Consider the following 16,455-nt stretch of genomic DNA (forward strand, 5'->3'; position numbering starts at 1 on the left):
ATAAACCCACAGCGAGCCCAACAGTGTGTTTCTGGCTCTTGTGGTTCTCCTCCCTGGTTGTGTCAATGTGATGCAGGATTGCACTTTCCTGCCTTTTTAGCTTCTCACCTTTCCCATTTGCTGCAATGTAACGGCTGGTAGGGAGTCTTTGTGTTGCCCTCCCTCTCCAGCAACAGCAATAACTGTGTGCTGTCAAGTGAATTCTGACTTATGGTGGCCCTTTTCAGTGTTTTCTAGGTAGAGAGGACTCAGAAGTTGCTTACCATTCCCTTCTTTTGGGGGCATCCTGGGACTCTGCAGCTTGCCAAGGTGACACAGAATAGCTCTTCTGGGATACACAGTAGGGAACTGAACTCCCAGCCTCTGGCTCTACAGCCAGATACCAAACTACAGTGGTGCCTCGCTAGACAATGATAATCTGTTCCACTGAAATAGCTGTTTAGCGAAATCATCGTCTAGCGAAAAGCATTTCCCCATTGGAATGCATTGAAACCTGTTTAATGTCTTCCAGTGGGGAAGAATCTTCGTTGTCTAGTGAAGATCAGCCATAGGAAAGCCGCTTTGCAAACCACTGATCAGCTGTTTAAATAGCTGTCTTGCGAAGCTTAGGTCCCGAAAACACCCGTTTTGCGAGCGCGGAGGGAGCTGTCAAAATCGTCGTCTAGCAAAAATTGGTTTGCGAAGCAGGGACCAAACATTGTCCAGCGAAATTCCCCCATAGGAATCACTGTTTTGCGAATCTCTGTAGCGATCGCAAAAAGTCAATGTCTAGCGAAAAAACTGTCATGCGAGGTAACTGTCTAGCGAGGCACCACTGTAGTTCTTAATTGAAGTAATACCCCTCTCTTTGAATGGTCTTTATAAATGTAATCCCACTATCTTGGGTGCTTGGTTCTTCACTGGGTGAATCCTCAGCCAAGCAAGCCCCTGATCATTCCTCCTGGGCATCATCCCAATCTCCTTCCTCTAATTCCTCCTCTTCTCAGGGTTCTCGGAGAGTCCTCATTCTCCTCTTCCTTTCTCTGCCAATTCATCCTTAGATTTCTCTTCAGTCTCTCCCAAGTCACCTTGCTATTCTTCCCCCTGACCTGTCCCAAATTCCTCCTCTTTTTCTCATCCCCCCAGGGGTTCCTTTCCTTTCTGGTACTTCCTTTCTCTCATCCTCTTTTGGCAGTAAGGCAGCCTACCATGTGTTGGGGAAAAGTAACTTCACCTTCTCTCTTACTGGGCACCCTTTGTTTCCTAAGGCTGACATGACCACATAGGGACTCCACCTGACTCTCGCTTTTCTGGGATCTACATGCAATAACGCCATCCTGTGCAGAGTGTTGCATAGGAGCCCTCATGATTGGCTCACTGGGAAGTTGGTTGGCTCATGCCAGACCTGGGTTGGAGTTTGACAGACCACCAGGGGAATACCGGTCCATGTCTTTTTCACAGCTTTATTTCTGAAATATTTTATATTCTTTCTAGGACAGACAAAGCTCTGATGTTCAATACAACGGAGACAGTAGCCATGGATCGTCTCACTTTAACTCCTATGAATGAATATGAAATGTGCTAAAAGTATAGACCAGTACAGTACTATAATGGAGGAAAACCTTCTGCTTTGTTCAGACAGTACAAAACCCACAACTGACAAAGTATGCCTTGAAAGTACTTGGACCAATAATCCACGTTCTGAGCAAAGAAAAGCTAAAACCTGCGCTCCATTTGAACACATCCTGTAAAACATTTGAACCAATATGTAGCTCTTTATGTGCTTATTTTGCCATCTCGTTGTGAGAACAAGGGAACTATGAGAAATGCTGAAGCCCTCTCCTACAGCCATCTGAAATTCAACTGTCCATTTGGCACCAGAGAGTTAAGCAGACACGGCACTCACATTTTCCACAAATTCTGATTGCACGCATAAGGACAAGAAATAATTGAAACAAGGACTTAGATTTTCACGAAACTGAATTCTGCACCTCAAACACCGTTCTGTACTCCTCCTATAAGCTTATTAAATCATGGCATAAACAGTCCTGGGAGAGAGTTCCAGCTAAATCTGATGGAATCACAAAGTTGCAGTACGGACCGTGCTGGCTGCCATTTTAAAGCAAAAACTTCGTTAGTGGCAGTGAAGACAGGACTTGAGCCAAGTTGTCATTTCAGTCTCAGCTGTATGCCTTGTTGCTTGTTACAACAGCAGGTGCCCCACATAATTACTAAGCTACTTTTTATTCCCTGTTAATATATATGTAGAAGTGAGATAATGTTGCATGAGCACAATCATGGTTTGCACTTCTATTCTGCTACATCATGACCCATTATCTTGACTGGTTTCATCCTTATCCTATCTCCCTCTCGGTCTCTGTGAAGGACTCCGGTTAATGGCAAAAGACTATCTTTGTATCCCCAAGAACTGGGTGATCCCATCTATTTTCCTTTTGGTGCATCCTCAACATCCACCTTCTTTTTAACGAAAGCTTTGTCATACCTCCTAAGTCCCATTTCCTGCTGTAACTCAGCCATATTGTGTGCAACCAAAACAGTGTAATATTGTTTCTCTGCTTACACCTGCTGTCCTTTCTCTTCCTCTGTTTTTCCCCCCGACTACAATAGCTTCCTTAGCATGTTTAGTACTGTGTATTTTTATACCGCTGTACCTGTGATCCCAAGAACAGCAATGCTATTGCATAAAATGGATTAACATTCTTTGTGGATTACCAGTGATTTAAGACATTTGCAGATCTCAAGATGGTACAGTATCCAAGATGGAATGCAGCAGAGTAAACACAAAATAATTGACAAAAGCTGGTGGTAAACGAAACTGTTGAAGATACCTAGTCAGTAGTTGCAGTGAGCCACCAGTAGTCTGGTAAAATACAATTCAGGAAAAAGCCAACGAGAACAAATGGAAGTTTTAGGGCTTTCCTGGAAACCTTGGTAGTGAACTCTATTTGGTATATATTTCAGGGATATGAGGCTGCTGCAGAAAAGCCCTTTTCTGCCCAAGCCCCATCAATCTGGGTGCTCTTGGAATTGCATGGACAAGTTGGACCTCTGTTGTGGATCTTAAGATGCAGACCTGATACTTCCACGTGGCCCCTAAGCCCTGTAATAGAGGATGTGGCCAGCTAAATGTATATGGTTCTCTATACCTCCACCTCTCAGGAATTCATGGAGTGCTCCCCTGAACATAGATGCTTTTCCATTGGTATGCTCTAAGAGGTTTACCACCGGAAATTAACCAGGAAGCCATGCACATCGCTTCTAAGTACTGTATATAAATCAGTCAACATTAAATATCTGAGCTCCTGGGGAAAAAGAAATGGCTTTATAGGAACTTGGTTATGAATTCCCTCCCCCCCCCCAAATGTATGTGTTTCTTAGCTATGGGGCCAAAATCAGTCAGGAATATACAGTACATTTGAATCCTTATCTTGCTGCATGAGTATTTTTATTAAGCTCAATGGTATAATGCGGGCAAACAGAAGATTCATGTTAAATGCCGAGCTGGGAGAGACACAGCTTCACTTCTACCACACACTCCCACACTCTAACCCAACTGGTGGTCTGCTCCTTTTTTACCCTGTATTTTGAAGTGAAATGTATAGAGACAGATCCACTTGGTTCCTTGCCTTCTGCCAGCATTGTAGTTACTTATTTACAGACCTGCTGTTGGGTTGGTACACTTGTATGGGAGATCATTTTTGTGTGTGCTTGTGGGTGTCCCACTGCCTTCGTTAAAAAAGCAACAGTTATTGAGAAAATGACAAGCTTTTGAAATGCTTGTCAATTCCTTTGGTTAAAAAAGGACATGCTGTTACAGCATAGGTTGTGAGATTCCTCTGGCGCAAGATTTGAAAGGCCTCACATCCTCTTTAAATTACAGGCCATCTTCACACAATAGGACTGTGGAGTAGCTTTTTTTTTTAACGGCAATGTGACACTTCACAAATCCACCCAAGTTTATTTCCTTTAAATGCTTTATCCTGCATGTGCATCCCCCCCCCTTAGTATTGGGTGATTTTTTTTTTGAATTAGCTTTAGAAAAGATTACATGGATAAACACTGCATTGTCATTGTTAATAGAAAGCTGTGCAGTGAGGTCTGTGGGTTGCAAGATCAGTCTCAGTGCCAATGACAGTGAAGTATGGCCTTATCGAAAGGTGAATTCAGAAGAGGCTGCCCTGGGACACTCTGCCACTGTCCTTCTGTGTATCCTGACAATGTTATCTGTCCTCTCAGTACAGAGTATCAAATGTCTGTCATGAGTATAGAAATTAATTTAATGTCACCTGAAGACATGCAATTAATCTTTTGGAGGTTTTCATAATACCTTTACAGAAAGAGTTGCCAGTTTGGCGGATTTGGATTTTGGGGTTTAGTCGAAGATAAGGAAAATTAATTTTTCATCAGGGTTAATGCGAGCCAGCAGGGCCACAAAGGCTGAGAGAGATGGTTGGGGAATTTGTCAAGTGTTGTCACTCTGGAATAATGCTGCTTAACGTCTGATAGGTGTAATCAAGAGTTGAGATTTCTATAGAAGGGGATTAATCAATTTGCTCACTACAGAATGCACGTTGGTGATACCGCTCGTTCGTGGGGTTTTAAGAATTAAAATAAGATTTGATCTGTCAAATTTCAAGACGCTCTGACAGTATCAATGGGGCAGGGTTTTTTTAAAAATCAGGACATCCTCAGAGCATTTGGTATAAATAAATTTGTTCAGCTAATATTGGTGGCAAACAAGCTACATTATTGTGAAAGGTCAGGGCATTCATGATAGAGAGTGCACAGCTTATAAAATTCCGAGACTCCTTCATAGGTCTTACTTATTAAAGTATATAGTTTCATTTTTACATCATTACATGACCTCATCTTGGAGGTGGTGATAAGCTTAATTTTCTGAAATTAATAATTCAATAGGAGACAGTCGGGCCTCATTCAGCTTTGTTTTTGACCCTTTCAGCCATCCAGAGCTCTAAGCTGACTTACAGGGCACAAATAGCAAACTCTGTATCTTTAGTTATCACCAGAAACTGGTTAAGCATTCTATAGTTGTTTAGTACAAATTGGTAATTAGATAGCATTATAATGGATTGCAGCTATGTAATCTCTTTACATTTAATTGTTCATATTGTAAAACAAGGATGGGGAAGACATATTCCATTTGCATTTCAACACTTCCGTTGTTTGTTTCCAGTATAGGTTTATTGCTTCCGTAGATTACCCATCCTGGCTAACTGAGTAGGCTCTCTTTGTCTCCATTTCTGAGAAATGGCGTGCACAGGAACCACTTGCCAAGACCTTTTCCCACTGAGGCAGGTCCCATCTTGAGCAGAATCATACTTCATATGCTATGTACAAGTTGACTGGGTTCTAATTGTGCATTTCACAGATCTTGGTGTGTTCTTGCTTCCCCTCCAGGGTGGCGAGAATGTTGGCTTTCCTCACTCTGAAGGACCTTCTCACCGGCTTCAGCTGCCACCAGAGCAGAGATATCAGCCAGTCCGGAAGGTCACGTTGACGCAGGGCACAGTACAGCAGCCGCATCAGGCACATCCGCACCAGCTGGCACAGATTCACTCCACACTTCCTCCTGGGCTGAAAAACATCCCAGGGATACATCAAGCGAAAACGGTATTGATTCATACTTCCAGAAACAACTCTCTGTGGCTATTCGATAGCTGCAGCATCATAAACTGTATCCAGACATAAGTTTATCTAGTGAGTGCTTTATGTCCATTTATCAAGGAGGTATGAACCTCATAAAGGACGGAGGCAGCCTTGAATCCACAGCCTTTAAATACACACAGGGAGGAGAAGTAAAACTTGCCTTGTCTGTTCTTGGCAAAGACAGTGGCTACTTCCACCTGCAGTCCATTACCAGCAGCAGGAAAGACTCCTTAGAGCAAAGAACAATAGTCACCTGAGAAACCCTTATTTGAGTTCTCTCCTTTCAGCACAACTGGGACATGATATTGAGACAAAGCTCTGAAAATCTAGCTTGGTTTCATTTTCTTTTCTCACCCCTTTTCCGTTTCTCTTGTGAAGCAGTCTTCACACAGATTTGTGGGGGGCTGAGATTGACCTAATAAAAGTATTAATCCTATTACAGGTTTTGGAATTTGGACCATAGTTATTAAGGCTTTGGGGAGGGATGGAAGCTGTTAGAAAGGTAGTAGAGGCGAATGTATGGTTCAGTGGTGTCGTAGACAGTATTAATGCCTTATGTCAGTCTAATGCTAAATTGAGCTTAGCTTGGACATGAAAATTTCCTCCATGATGGTTCTAAGGGTCACCCTAGAAGAACTGTTGGATAATAGCTCAGTGGCTTAGGTATCCGGATGCGGAGCCAGAGGTTAGAAGTTTGATTCCCTACTGTGCTTCCTTGACAGGTACTCAGCTTGATCATTCATATGTGTTATTCCAGTTCTGCAGTTCTAAGATGATGATGATGATTGAGACAATATGCACATATTGTGCTATTAAAAAAAATGTCAGTCATCTGTTCTGGATACTTATGGAAATGTGCTGCCATTTTGTGTGCTAAATACCGCCTGCTTCAAGGCTTGAAAAGTTACATTTTGAACTGCAGCTCCCAAAATCCCTGAGCTAGCTTGATCATGGTGGCTGGGGGAATTCTGGGAGCCGTAGTTCAGAAAAGCAACTTTTTTTTGAACACCTGATCTTCTTGGTGCTGAACCTGCCTCCCAAGCTAATACCATTATGCAGACTCTGTGGGGGAGGACAGACTTGCATTGATAACTCGGCTGAAATCAAAAGCTGGAGGAAACAAGAGGTTAACTGCCCCAGCAAGCCACACTTTCTGGGCTAAAGCAGAAATGGGCAGCTGTTTTGGCAATAGCTTAAAACTCTTTAGGAGAGAACAGTGGCATTATCCTTCTGTCACTCCTCCCACCAGGTGAGGAATCCTCCTTAAATTGGAATTTCCCTATGTTTTTGCATTTATAACATGCAACGCGTCTGAGAGATGTTTGGCTGTCAGTTGAACAAACAAGGTAATGGGGAGGCCTTTAAAATCATTGCCAGCAGCGACACGACACTTTTTAATCAGCCTCTGCTTTCATCATCTCCTTCTAAGTGAATTGCTAACTGGCACAGTAATCTGTCAGATCCGGTTAAGCAGAAGCCAGTGAATTAAAAATGCAGCTTACTTTTCTTGTTGGCAGGTCCTTCCACACGGGAGAGGCAGAGGCATGGCAGGCCAGATGGGCCGAGGACGCCTGATGCCAAACAAACAGAATCTGCGAGTGGTAGAGTGCAAACCTCAGCCCTGCGTTGTGTCAGTTGAAGGGCTTTCTTCATCAACTACGGACGTCCAACTGAAAAACCTGCTGATGTCGGTAGGACCCATTCAGGTAGATCACCCTAGGCTTGTGTTAACTCGTGCCAGAAATCTTTCATTCTACAAAGCTTCCTGTCTCTGATAAGAGAAGTAAAGGGGGTGCTTTTAGCAATTAATTACATATATTCAGGGATGCTCCCCTATTGCGCCTGAAAGAAAAAGACTCCTTAGAGCAAAGGATGATAGTCAGCTGCAGCACAGTAAGCATGGTAGAGTATCATTCATCTCATTTTATTTTGTCTCATGTAGCTCTCTCGTGGTAGTTCCAAAACTCCAGTGAGCTTGCAAGAAAATACTGTGACGGCAAAATGGTGCTTCCATCCAAAGAGAATGTTTTGTTAGAGAAGTGAGTCCTTTGGTGAATAATGAGTTCTGTACTTCCTGTACAATGGTGCCTCGCAAGATGATGTTAATTCATTCCGCGAAAAACGTCTTGTGAAAACATTGTCTTGCGAAATGTGGTTCCCCATTGGAATGCATTGAAATCTAATTAATGCGTTCCAATGGGGAAAAAATCGTCTTGCAAAAATCGTCCATAGAAAACATCGTCTTGCGAAATGCGGTTCCCCATTGGAATGCATTGAAATCTATTTAATGCGTTCCAATGGGGAAAAATCATCGTCTTGCAAAAATCGTCCATATAAAACATTGTCTTGTGAAGCGCCACAGCAATCGCAAAAACCAATCGTCTTGCAGATTAATCGCCCTGCGAGGCAATCATCTTGCGAGGCACCACTGTACTTGTTTATTAGCTCTTGACAATTCTCAGGTGCAGGAATTGGCAACATAAGGACTTGTCTGGAAGATTGTGACCTTGTTTACACACCCACATGTGGTGAGCTGAGAATCATGGACTGCAGCAGATCTTCTCATTGTGAATACCCAGGTTATAGAAGCAGCTTAGATAGCAGTGTGGTTCATGGGCTGCCTTTTTTAAAAGGCCCCGGAGCTCCTGGACCCCCACATTTCCTCTTTCCCTATAAGAATTGTTTCCAGGAGGATGATACAGATAAAGTGTGCCCCACCAACACCTTGTTTTAACAAACTAGTTTCACATTGAAAAGCTAGCACCACTGCTAGAGTTTGCCCACCCCTGTAATAAAGACATTAATTTCAACAGGGAAGGATTAGAGATGACCCTGCAGGGAAATGATGATGGGGTTGTGTGGTTCAATATGAAGGGAACAGAGAGGGAAAATCAGAGGTTGAAAATACTACTTTTTGAGGTTACAATTGAAAAAAACCCAACAATAAACAGGTTGGGAAGCACTGGCTTAAGGGGTAGCAGCTTGTAGAATGTCCTAAATAGACTGTATATAGCTCAAGTAGTGTTTGTTTATTTAAAATATTTATGTTCCACCTTTCTGCCAAAGGATCCAAGGCTGCTTACAGCGTTTAAAAGAAACAAAGTTAAAAACCAAATAATAAATTATTATAATACTGAAAAAGCATTGAACAACTATCATCTTAAAACTCATAGTAAGAACAATATTAAAAACACAAATAAAACACAGTATATAGAATAGATGCCCACTGATTGCCACCTTTTGCGCTGATCATCTGGGGAATAGCAGTATCAAAGCTCTGACAAAGAAGTGGTAGGGGAACTTGTTCCCTGCTGGGTCTGTCTGTGTCTCGATAAGGATGCTGAGCAAAGCCTTACCTTGGTACATTTTAAGTGTCTGGAGATGAAGGTTTATCCATACTGTATTTCCTTTGGTAATAGTTTGCCCTCTGCCTCCAGCTGCACAGAGTTTTAGTTTTATGCACTTAAAATACGCCTGTGCTCTCCAAGTCATGCATTCTGCTGTCTCTTTCAGTATTAAAAGGTTAGTCTAGCTGATCTGTACAGCAAATGGAAGAAGAGGAAATGACATCATTCCATTTTCAGAGCTTAGGGCAATAAGCCTTCGAGAATACATTGAAACAGATCACTTTAACTGGTCACAGATATCTGGGAGTTTTCCTTTGCAGGCTGCATTGAAAAATGGATGTTCCCATTCACAGATCATTGGGATACAGTGGTGCCTCGCTTAATGACGATAATCCGTTCCAGGAAAATCACCGTTAAGCAAAAACATTGTAAAGCGAAAATAAAAAACCCATTGAAACACACTGAAACCCGTTCAGTGCGTTCCAGTGGGGTAAAAACTCACAGTCCAGCGAAGATCCTCCGTACGGCGGCCATCTTCGCTGCCTGTATAGCGAGGAATCCATCCCTAAACACATCGGGGATCCATTTTAATTACCTGGTGGCCATTTTGTAACCGCCGATCAGCTGTTTAAAAAAACATCGTTTTGCGAAGAATCGGTTCCCGAAGCAGGGAACCGATCATCGCAAAGCGAAATTCCCCCATTTAGACCATCGTTTTGCGATCACAATTGCGATTGCAAAAAGATTGTCGTAAAGCGGATTTGTCGTAATACGGGGCAATCGTAAAGTGAGACACCACTGTATTCTCTGTAAGAAACATCTTGACCAAGAGGCTTGTCCAGGAAGCATGCTGATGGCTTGTGTTCTTCCCCTCCTCTGTATAAAAGTTGTGTATGTGCATTATCAGCGAAAGTAAAGTAATGTAACAAAAATTAATAAGAATCCACAGTACTCTTGATCTTCCTGTTTTTTGGGGGGAGGGTATCCTCAGAAGGGGTGGCTTGTTCTGATGTTTCCTAGAAGAGTCCTGATTCCCAAGGTACTGCTGGACAGGTTTTGTCCCTATTTGCATATATGCTTTGCTAGCCATATGGGTAGATTGTGAAGGAATTCTGCCACAGCTGAGATATTAGGAAGTGTGGACTCCAGCTGTGCCTTCCACAGTATTAAGTAGCCTCTGTCGGCATAAGAAGGTTTAGATGAGGCATCCGGAATGTTTTGCTGGGCAGGCAGCTTTCTGCAGTGCATCTTTATGGACTGGGGAATATATAGATGGAGGTGCTACAAAATGCCTCCCCCAGCTAGCAACATCATTCACAGATAGGAGTGAAAATATACAAGTTATTTCCTGTGGAAACAAAATAAAATAAAGAGTAAAAAAGACAAAACATGGTGGGACGAGTGCCTCAGTCCCGTTTTCTGCCGCTGCTGCTGCAGCAACGCAAACGGAGCTTGGTGTGTTTTTCTCACTTACTCTTATCCTCTAAAATCTCTTACGGACCTCCCTGTGTTTTGACTTCAGCGTGTTTGACCCTTCTTCTGAATTGCGAGTGTATCTGAAAGCATAGAACTGATTTTGAAAGCTTTACTTTTATGGCCACGTCGGGGCTTTTCAAACACTGCTCATCCTGCAGTGGTAAAGTGCCTCTCTTAGATGGGTACTCACAGTGTTTGTTTTGCCTCGATGAGGAACACCAGCCTGCCGTTTGCAGTTTCTGCAAAGCGTTTACGAAGCACACTCTGAAGCAAACGCTTCAAAGACTTAGCTCCCATTTGTGGAGAAAATCTCTATAACCTTCTCGGGCTGTTATGGACCCGCCGTGGGCTCCTCCTTCCAAGGCTTCTTTATCTACAGGTCGTCCGTCTGAAGTTAGGAAGTCCGCAAAGTCAGTGTCTTTGGGCTCGAGGTTGACGGCTTCGATGTCGACATCGAAGCCTCCCTCGGGCTCGACACCAAAGAAGAAAAAGAAAAGTTCTTCTAAGTTGACCACGTTGCCAACTCTGCTTTTGCCGCCAGCATCGGTGTTACATCCCTGGTGAGGACTGATCACGGCTATGCCTTTGGGAGATGAGGAAATTCTTCCCTTGGGGTCAGAGTTGCTTGCCTCCCCCTGGCTAAGTCTCTCTCCCGGGCCTGCTCATGACTTGGTTGAGGTTCAACCAGAGACTCGCACAAGCCCTGGATCTCCTCCGGGTGTGGTTGCTGAGCCGCCTCGCAAGAAAAAACAGAAAACCTGACACCTCGACCCTGAGCCCAATCGAGCTAGACATTGACCGCCAGTGGGAGGTCCCTCCGCTTATCTGGAATATACGTACCCTCCTTGGGATGACCTGCAGGGCTACTATCCACTGAGAAGCTTCAGCTTTAACAGCCCTGGATTTCCGTTGCCTTTCGACCCAGCCTCGTTCTACAGGGCTCGACATTGGCCACCTTACTACAAGATTTTCCCATCTCCTTGATATCAGACATATGCAGAGGATTGTTTCCGTCATCCCAATGAGCGCCCTGCTTATCTTCCGGGTTGGGACCAAGCAAGCTGGTCTCCGAGGGACCTGCCATCGGCTTCTGGCACTAAAGCCCTGCCGTCGGGTCCGGTGTATGAATCTCGACATCGTACCAAATGTGTACCTATTCCGCCTCCATCTCCTGCGCTTTCCGTGCGGTCTGAGGAGGATTACTTCATTGATGATCTAGCTGGCCCAGCTTCTGAGCTCAAAATGCCTCAGGCTTGAGTGTCATATACAGTGGTGCCTTGCATTATGACGTTAATTCGTGCCAGTGAAATCGCTGTCTTACAAAAACAACATAATGCAAAATTAAAAAGCCTGTAAAAACTCGATTAATGCATTCCTAGGGGCTTGAAACTCACCATCCAGCGAAGATCCTCCATAGCATGGCCATTTTTGCTGCCTGTGCAGCGAGGAGTCTGTCCCAGAAAAGAGCGGGGAGCCATGGTTTTTACCCAGCGGCCATTTTGAAACCGCCGATCAGCTGGCCGAAAATCATCACTTTGCGAGAATCGGTTCCCGAAGCATGGAACTGATCATCACAAAGCGAAATTCCCCCATAGGAAACATAGTTTTGCAATCACTTTTGTGATTGCAAAACCTTCAACGTAAAGCTATTTTGTCGTAAAACGGAGCGCTCGTAATGCGAGGCACCACTGTACTTGCTCCCCGGACTGAGACGTCGGTTTCAGCATGGACTTCAGTGAGAATGAGGGTGAAATTAGGGAGGACTCCCCTCTAAATCTTCTTACTCCAGCATCAGATGTGGCCGGGAGCCACCCTCCTTCCCTGTCAGAGTACTACACTGCCTACTCCCAACTCATCAAGCGAATTGTGGAGCGCTGGATCTTACTGTTTTTCAGCCTCCACCTGAACAACTTGATAAGGTGTATGAGGATATAACCAAAGACCAAGTGCCTCCGCTTTGCTTAGCATACATATCATCTTTGCTGAGTTTGCTGAAAGAACCGTGGGAGAAGCCCTCAACCTCTCATCAGATACCTGGGAGGGTTGAGAACCTCTACAACAGTGGTCCCCAACCTTGGGCCTCCAGATGTTCTTGGACTACAACTCCCAGAAGCCTTCACCACCACCTCTGCTGGCCAGGATTTCTGGGAGCTGAAGTCCAAGAACATCTGGAGGCGCAGGGTTGGGGACCACTGCTTACAAGACACATGGGAAGGACACAGAATTCCTCTCAAAACATCCAATGCCAAATTCCGTGGTTGTCGATGCCATGCAGTCTCGAGCCTGTAGTAGGTCTGCCTCTGCTCCTACTGATAAGGAAGGATGAAAGATCGACATCTTGGGGAGGAGAGTTTATACATTAGTGACTTTTATCCTTCGGGTAGCAAACTACTTGGCGAGCATGGGTGCGTACCATCGGCACCTTTGGAATGCGATTTTGCCAGCCCTGCAGGCTGCCCCAGAAGATCGTTGCACCTCTAGCCTGTCTCATCACCAGGAGGCTACGTCTTTGGCTCGTCACGAGCACATTGAGGCATGTTGTGGATGCTGCCTCCAAACAGTTGGTAACAGTGATCACCCTCTGCCGACATGCTTAGCTGTGCTCTGCTGGCATCACGGAAGATGTTAAGGCAAGGATGGGGGCAGACTATTTGACCCAAAGATGGATGAAATCTCGGAGAGTCTTTTTAAATATCAAAAAATGGTGCGGTCTTATACATCACAGACCTGATCTCATACCTCCTGGCGCCTTTCTCCTATTAATTTTACTCGATTGAATTTCATTCCACACTTTGCACAGGGCAAATTAGGAACACGGCTACTTCCCCTGTTCTGCATCAAGAGGTCGACAGACTACTCTCTAAGGATGCCATCACTTTGGTGCATAACCCATAGGTTTCACGAAGTTTTTTCTCACGTTATTTCATTATTCCCAAAAAGGACGGAGGACTTCACCCCATCCCTGTCCTCCACCCCTTGAATTCCTACATTATGCCATGCCGATTTTGCATGATCTTTCTGGATAGTACTATCCAAATGTTAAGACAAGGGGATTGGTTTGTGCTTATTGACTTCAAGGATGCTTATTTTTACATTACTATTCATCCAGAAGACCGTTGTTTCCTGAGGTTCTCCCTCAATGGAGTAATTTATTAATTCATAGCACTTCCATTTGGTTTATCCACTTCACCAAGGGTGTTTACGAAATGTTTGGCCCCAGTAGCAGCTCACCATCTTTGTGGTATCACTGTATACCCTTACCTTGATGATTGGTTTCTGGTGGCTCCTTCTTCTGAGAAACTGCTTCATGACATTTCATTCACTTTATCTCTTTTGTCTGAACTTGGCCTTCAGGTAAACCACAAAAAGTCTACCTTACACCCCACTCAGAGGGTCACCTATATTGGGGGTGTCCTGGATGCTACTTTGGGTTGAGCCTTTGTTCCCGAGGACAGGATTTAGAAGATCCAATCCATGCTTCTTCACCTTTCAGCAGGTGCCAAGGTTCAAACTCTTCACATACAAAGGTTGTTGAGTCTCATGGCCTCTACCACGGCGGTGATCCAACATGCCAGACTGAAGATGTGGTCACTCCAGGCCTGGTACCTGGCCTTGTTCGACCCTCTCTTGGACTCCCCGTCCAAGCTCCTGGCAGTGACAGTAGAACTTTCAGAACAACTCACTTGGTGGTCTCTCCGACCCAGTCTTCTTGTTGGCAGACCTTTCAGTCCCCTTACACCAACAATATGGATTACCATGGACGCCGGTCCGACAGGCTGGGGGGCGCACACCCTCAACCTTACAGCAAATGGACATTGGATGCCAACAGAACGCCACCTCCACATCAACCTGCTGGAGCTCCTTGCTGTTTTCAAGGCTTTTCGGGTGTTCGAGTGTCTACTCATAGAAGTGACAACCGACAATACTACAGCAGTTTTCTACCTGAAGTGGCACACATTCCCAGCACCTCCTTTATCTCACCATCTGAATCTGGGAGTGGTGCTACGACCAACACATCTTCCCCATTGCTGTTCATGTTGCTTCTGCCAACGTTTTGGCGGCTTGCTTGAGTGGGCTGCAAGAATCCACTCACGAGTGGGCATCGAACGATTTGGTGTTCCAGTCTCTGCATCAGATGGGGCATCCCTTCTATGGACCTCTTTGCCTCGGCAACCAACAAGAAGTATGTCCAGTACTGCTCCCAGGCATGTGCCGGCCTCCACTCATTTGGGGATGTGTTTATGGTGCCCTGGAAGGACGACCATGTTTTCCCCCATCCCATTGATCCAGAAGGCACTGATCAAAGTAAGATATGACCAGGCAGATGTGATCTTCATTGCTCCCGGGTGGCCCCGACAGACGTGGTTCACCTCGCTGCTCCACGGCTCAATCTTCGTCTGCCACTGCTACCTCATCTACTTTCTGTCCACAGGGGCAAGACTCTTCACCCAGACCTGGAGTCTCTGCACCTCACAGCATAGAGGTTGACCCCTCAGTAGCAGATGTCTTACAAAATGCTCGCCGACCATCTATTACGGCCACTTATGCACAGAAGTGGAAAATATTTTCAGATTTTGCTGTTACAAACAATCTCCCCATACTACCTACCTCGCTTGATGCTGTGTTGAAATTCCTTCTCCTTCTCTTTTGATGTGGGCTTTCACATTCCACTCTTAAAGTATATGTGGCTGCGATTGTTGCCCATCAGCCTCCATCTTCGAATGCGTCTCGACTTTTCCAACACCCGACGTTAAAACAATTTTTAAAGGGTCTTAGGAACATGGGTTCTCCCTATAAACCACCTACTCCACAGTGGTCCCTTCAGCTGGTACTGAGAAAACGAATGTCTTCTTCCTTTGAACCACTGGCCACCGCCTCTTTGAAGTTACTTACCTTAAAAACTGCCTTTCTCCTTGCTGTCACTTCGGCTCGTTGTGCTAGTGATCTAACAGCTCTCCGAATAGATCCCCCCATTCTTATAGCTCCACCCGGACCTTTCCTTTCTGCCTAAAGTAGCTATATCTTTTCACCTTAATCAACCTACAGTCCTTCCCACCTTCTTTCCAAATCCAATGTCGAAATTAGAAAAGTCCATTCACTGGACGTCAAAAGGACTCTTGCTTACTGTCTCTCCTGGACAGCACCCTTTCGGTCCTCCCAAAGACTCTTTGTTGCGTTCCAAGGGCAATCTAAAGGTTCACCTGTATCACCGCAGACATTCTCCAGCTGGATAGTCACAGCAATTAAAATTGGTGTATGAGCTGGCTCGTACACCACTTCCAGCTACTATTCGAGCCCACTCTACCAGGGTGGTTGCTTCCTCTACAGCCTTCTTTCATGGGGTAGAATTGACAGATGTCTGCTAAGCTGCCACATGGTCCTCGCCTCTCACCTTTGCAGCTTATTACAGCCTCGATGTTCAGGCCAAGGCGGAAGCTGCCGTGGGAACAGCCGTCCTACCCTCTGTATTGTCGTGACACCCACCTCCTGGAAAGTCAGCTTGCTAGTCGCCCATTAGTGTGCATTCACAGAGACCACGAAGGAGAAAAAGAGGTTACTTACCTGTAACTCTGGTTCTTTGAGTTGTCATCTGTGAATTGACACTTTCCGCCCTTCCTCTCTTCTGTATGTCACGTATGCCATAAGGTATGCTGCGCAGCGGCGGACAGTTCTACGGAACTGAGGCACTCGGTGCTGGGGGCGGGGTTATAGCCTGGGTGGGAGGTCCCGGCACCATGTGCTTAAAGCTCTAGAAGGTTCTGAAGCTGCTCTAGTCAGACGCAGATTAAGCCATTAGTGTGAATTCACAGATGACCACTTGAAGAACCAGAGTTACAGGTGAGTAACCTCCCTTTAACTGCAGTACAGATGTGTTCAGCTATGGAGAATTAGCTAGCAGATGTCTTTATTGGTCAGCCCTACAGTACTGCTTCTTGGTTCCTCCAAGTGTGGCATGAAAACAACC

At 45.0% G+C, this 16,455-nt stretch overlaps 1 protein-coding gene across 6 annotated transcripts in view; it reads left to right on the plus strand.

The window, feature by feature from the left end:
• The window catches only part of RBM33 (RNA binding motif protein 33), a 98,626-nt gene that overhangs the window by 70,023 nt on the left and 12,148 nt on the right, over window positions 1-16,455 (plus strand). For 4 of the 6 annotated variants that reach the window (XM_078378516.1, XM_020779730.3, XM_078378514.1 and 1 more), the window contains 2 exons: window positions 5,419-5,631; window positions 7,185-7,373. In XM_078378516.1, the coding sequence (XP_078234642.1) occupies window positions 5,419-5,631; window positions 7,185-7,373 (402 nt within the window). The remainder of the gene's footprint in view (window positions 1-5,418; window positions 5,632-7,184; window positions 7,374-16,455) is intronic. The other 2 variants (XM_078378513.1, XM_078378515.1) reach the window with 1 other exon arrangement.

Source organism: Pogona vitticeps, chromosome 6 (genome assembly GCF_051106095.1).
Source record: "Pogona vitticeps strain Pit_001003342236 chromosome 6, PviZW2.1, whole genome shotgun sequence".
NCBI lineage: Eukaryota > Metazoa > Chordata > Lepidosauria > Squamata > Agamidae > Pogona > Pogona vitticeps.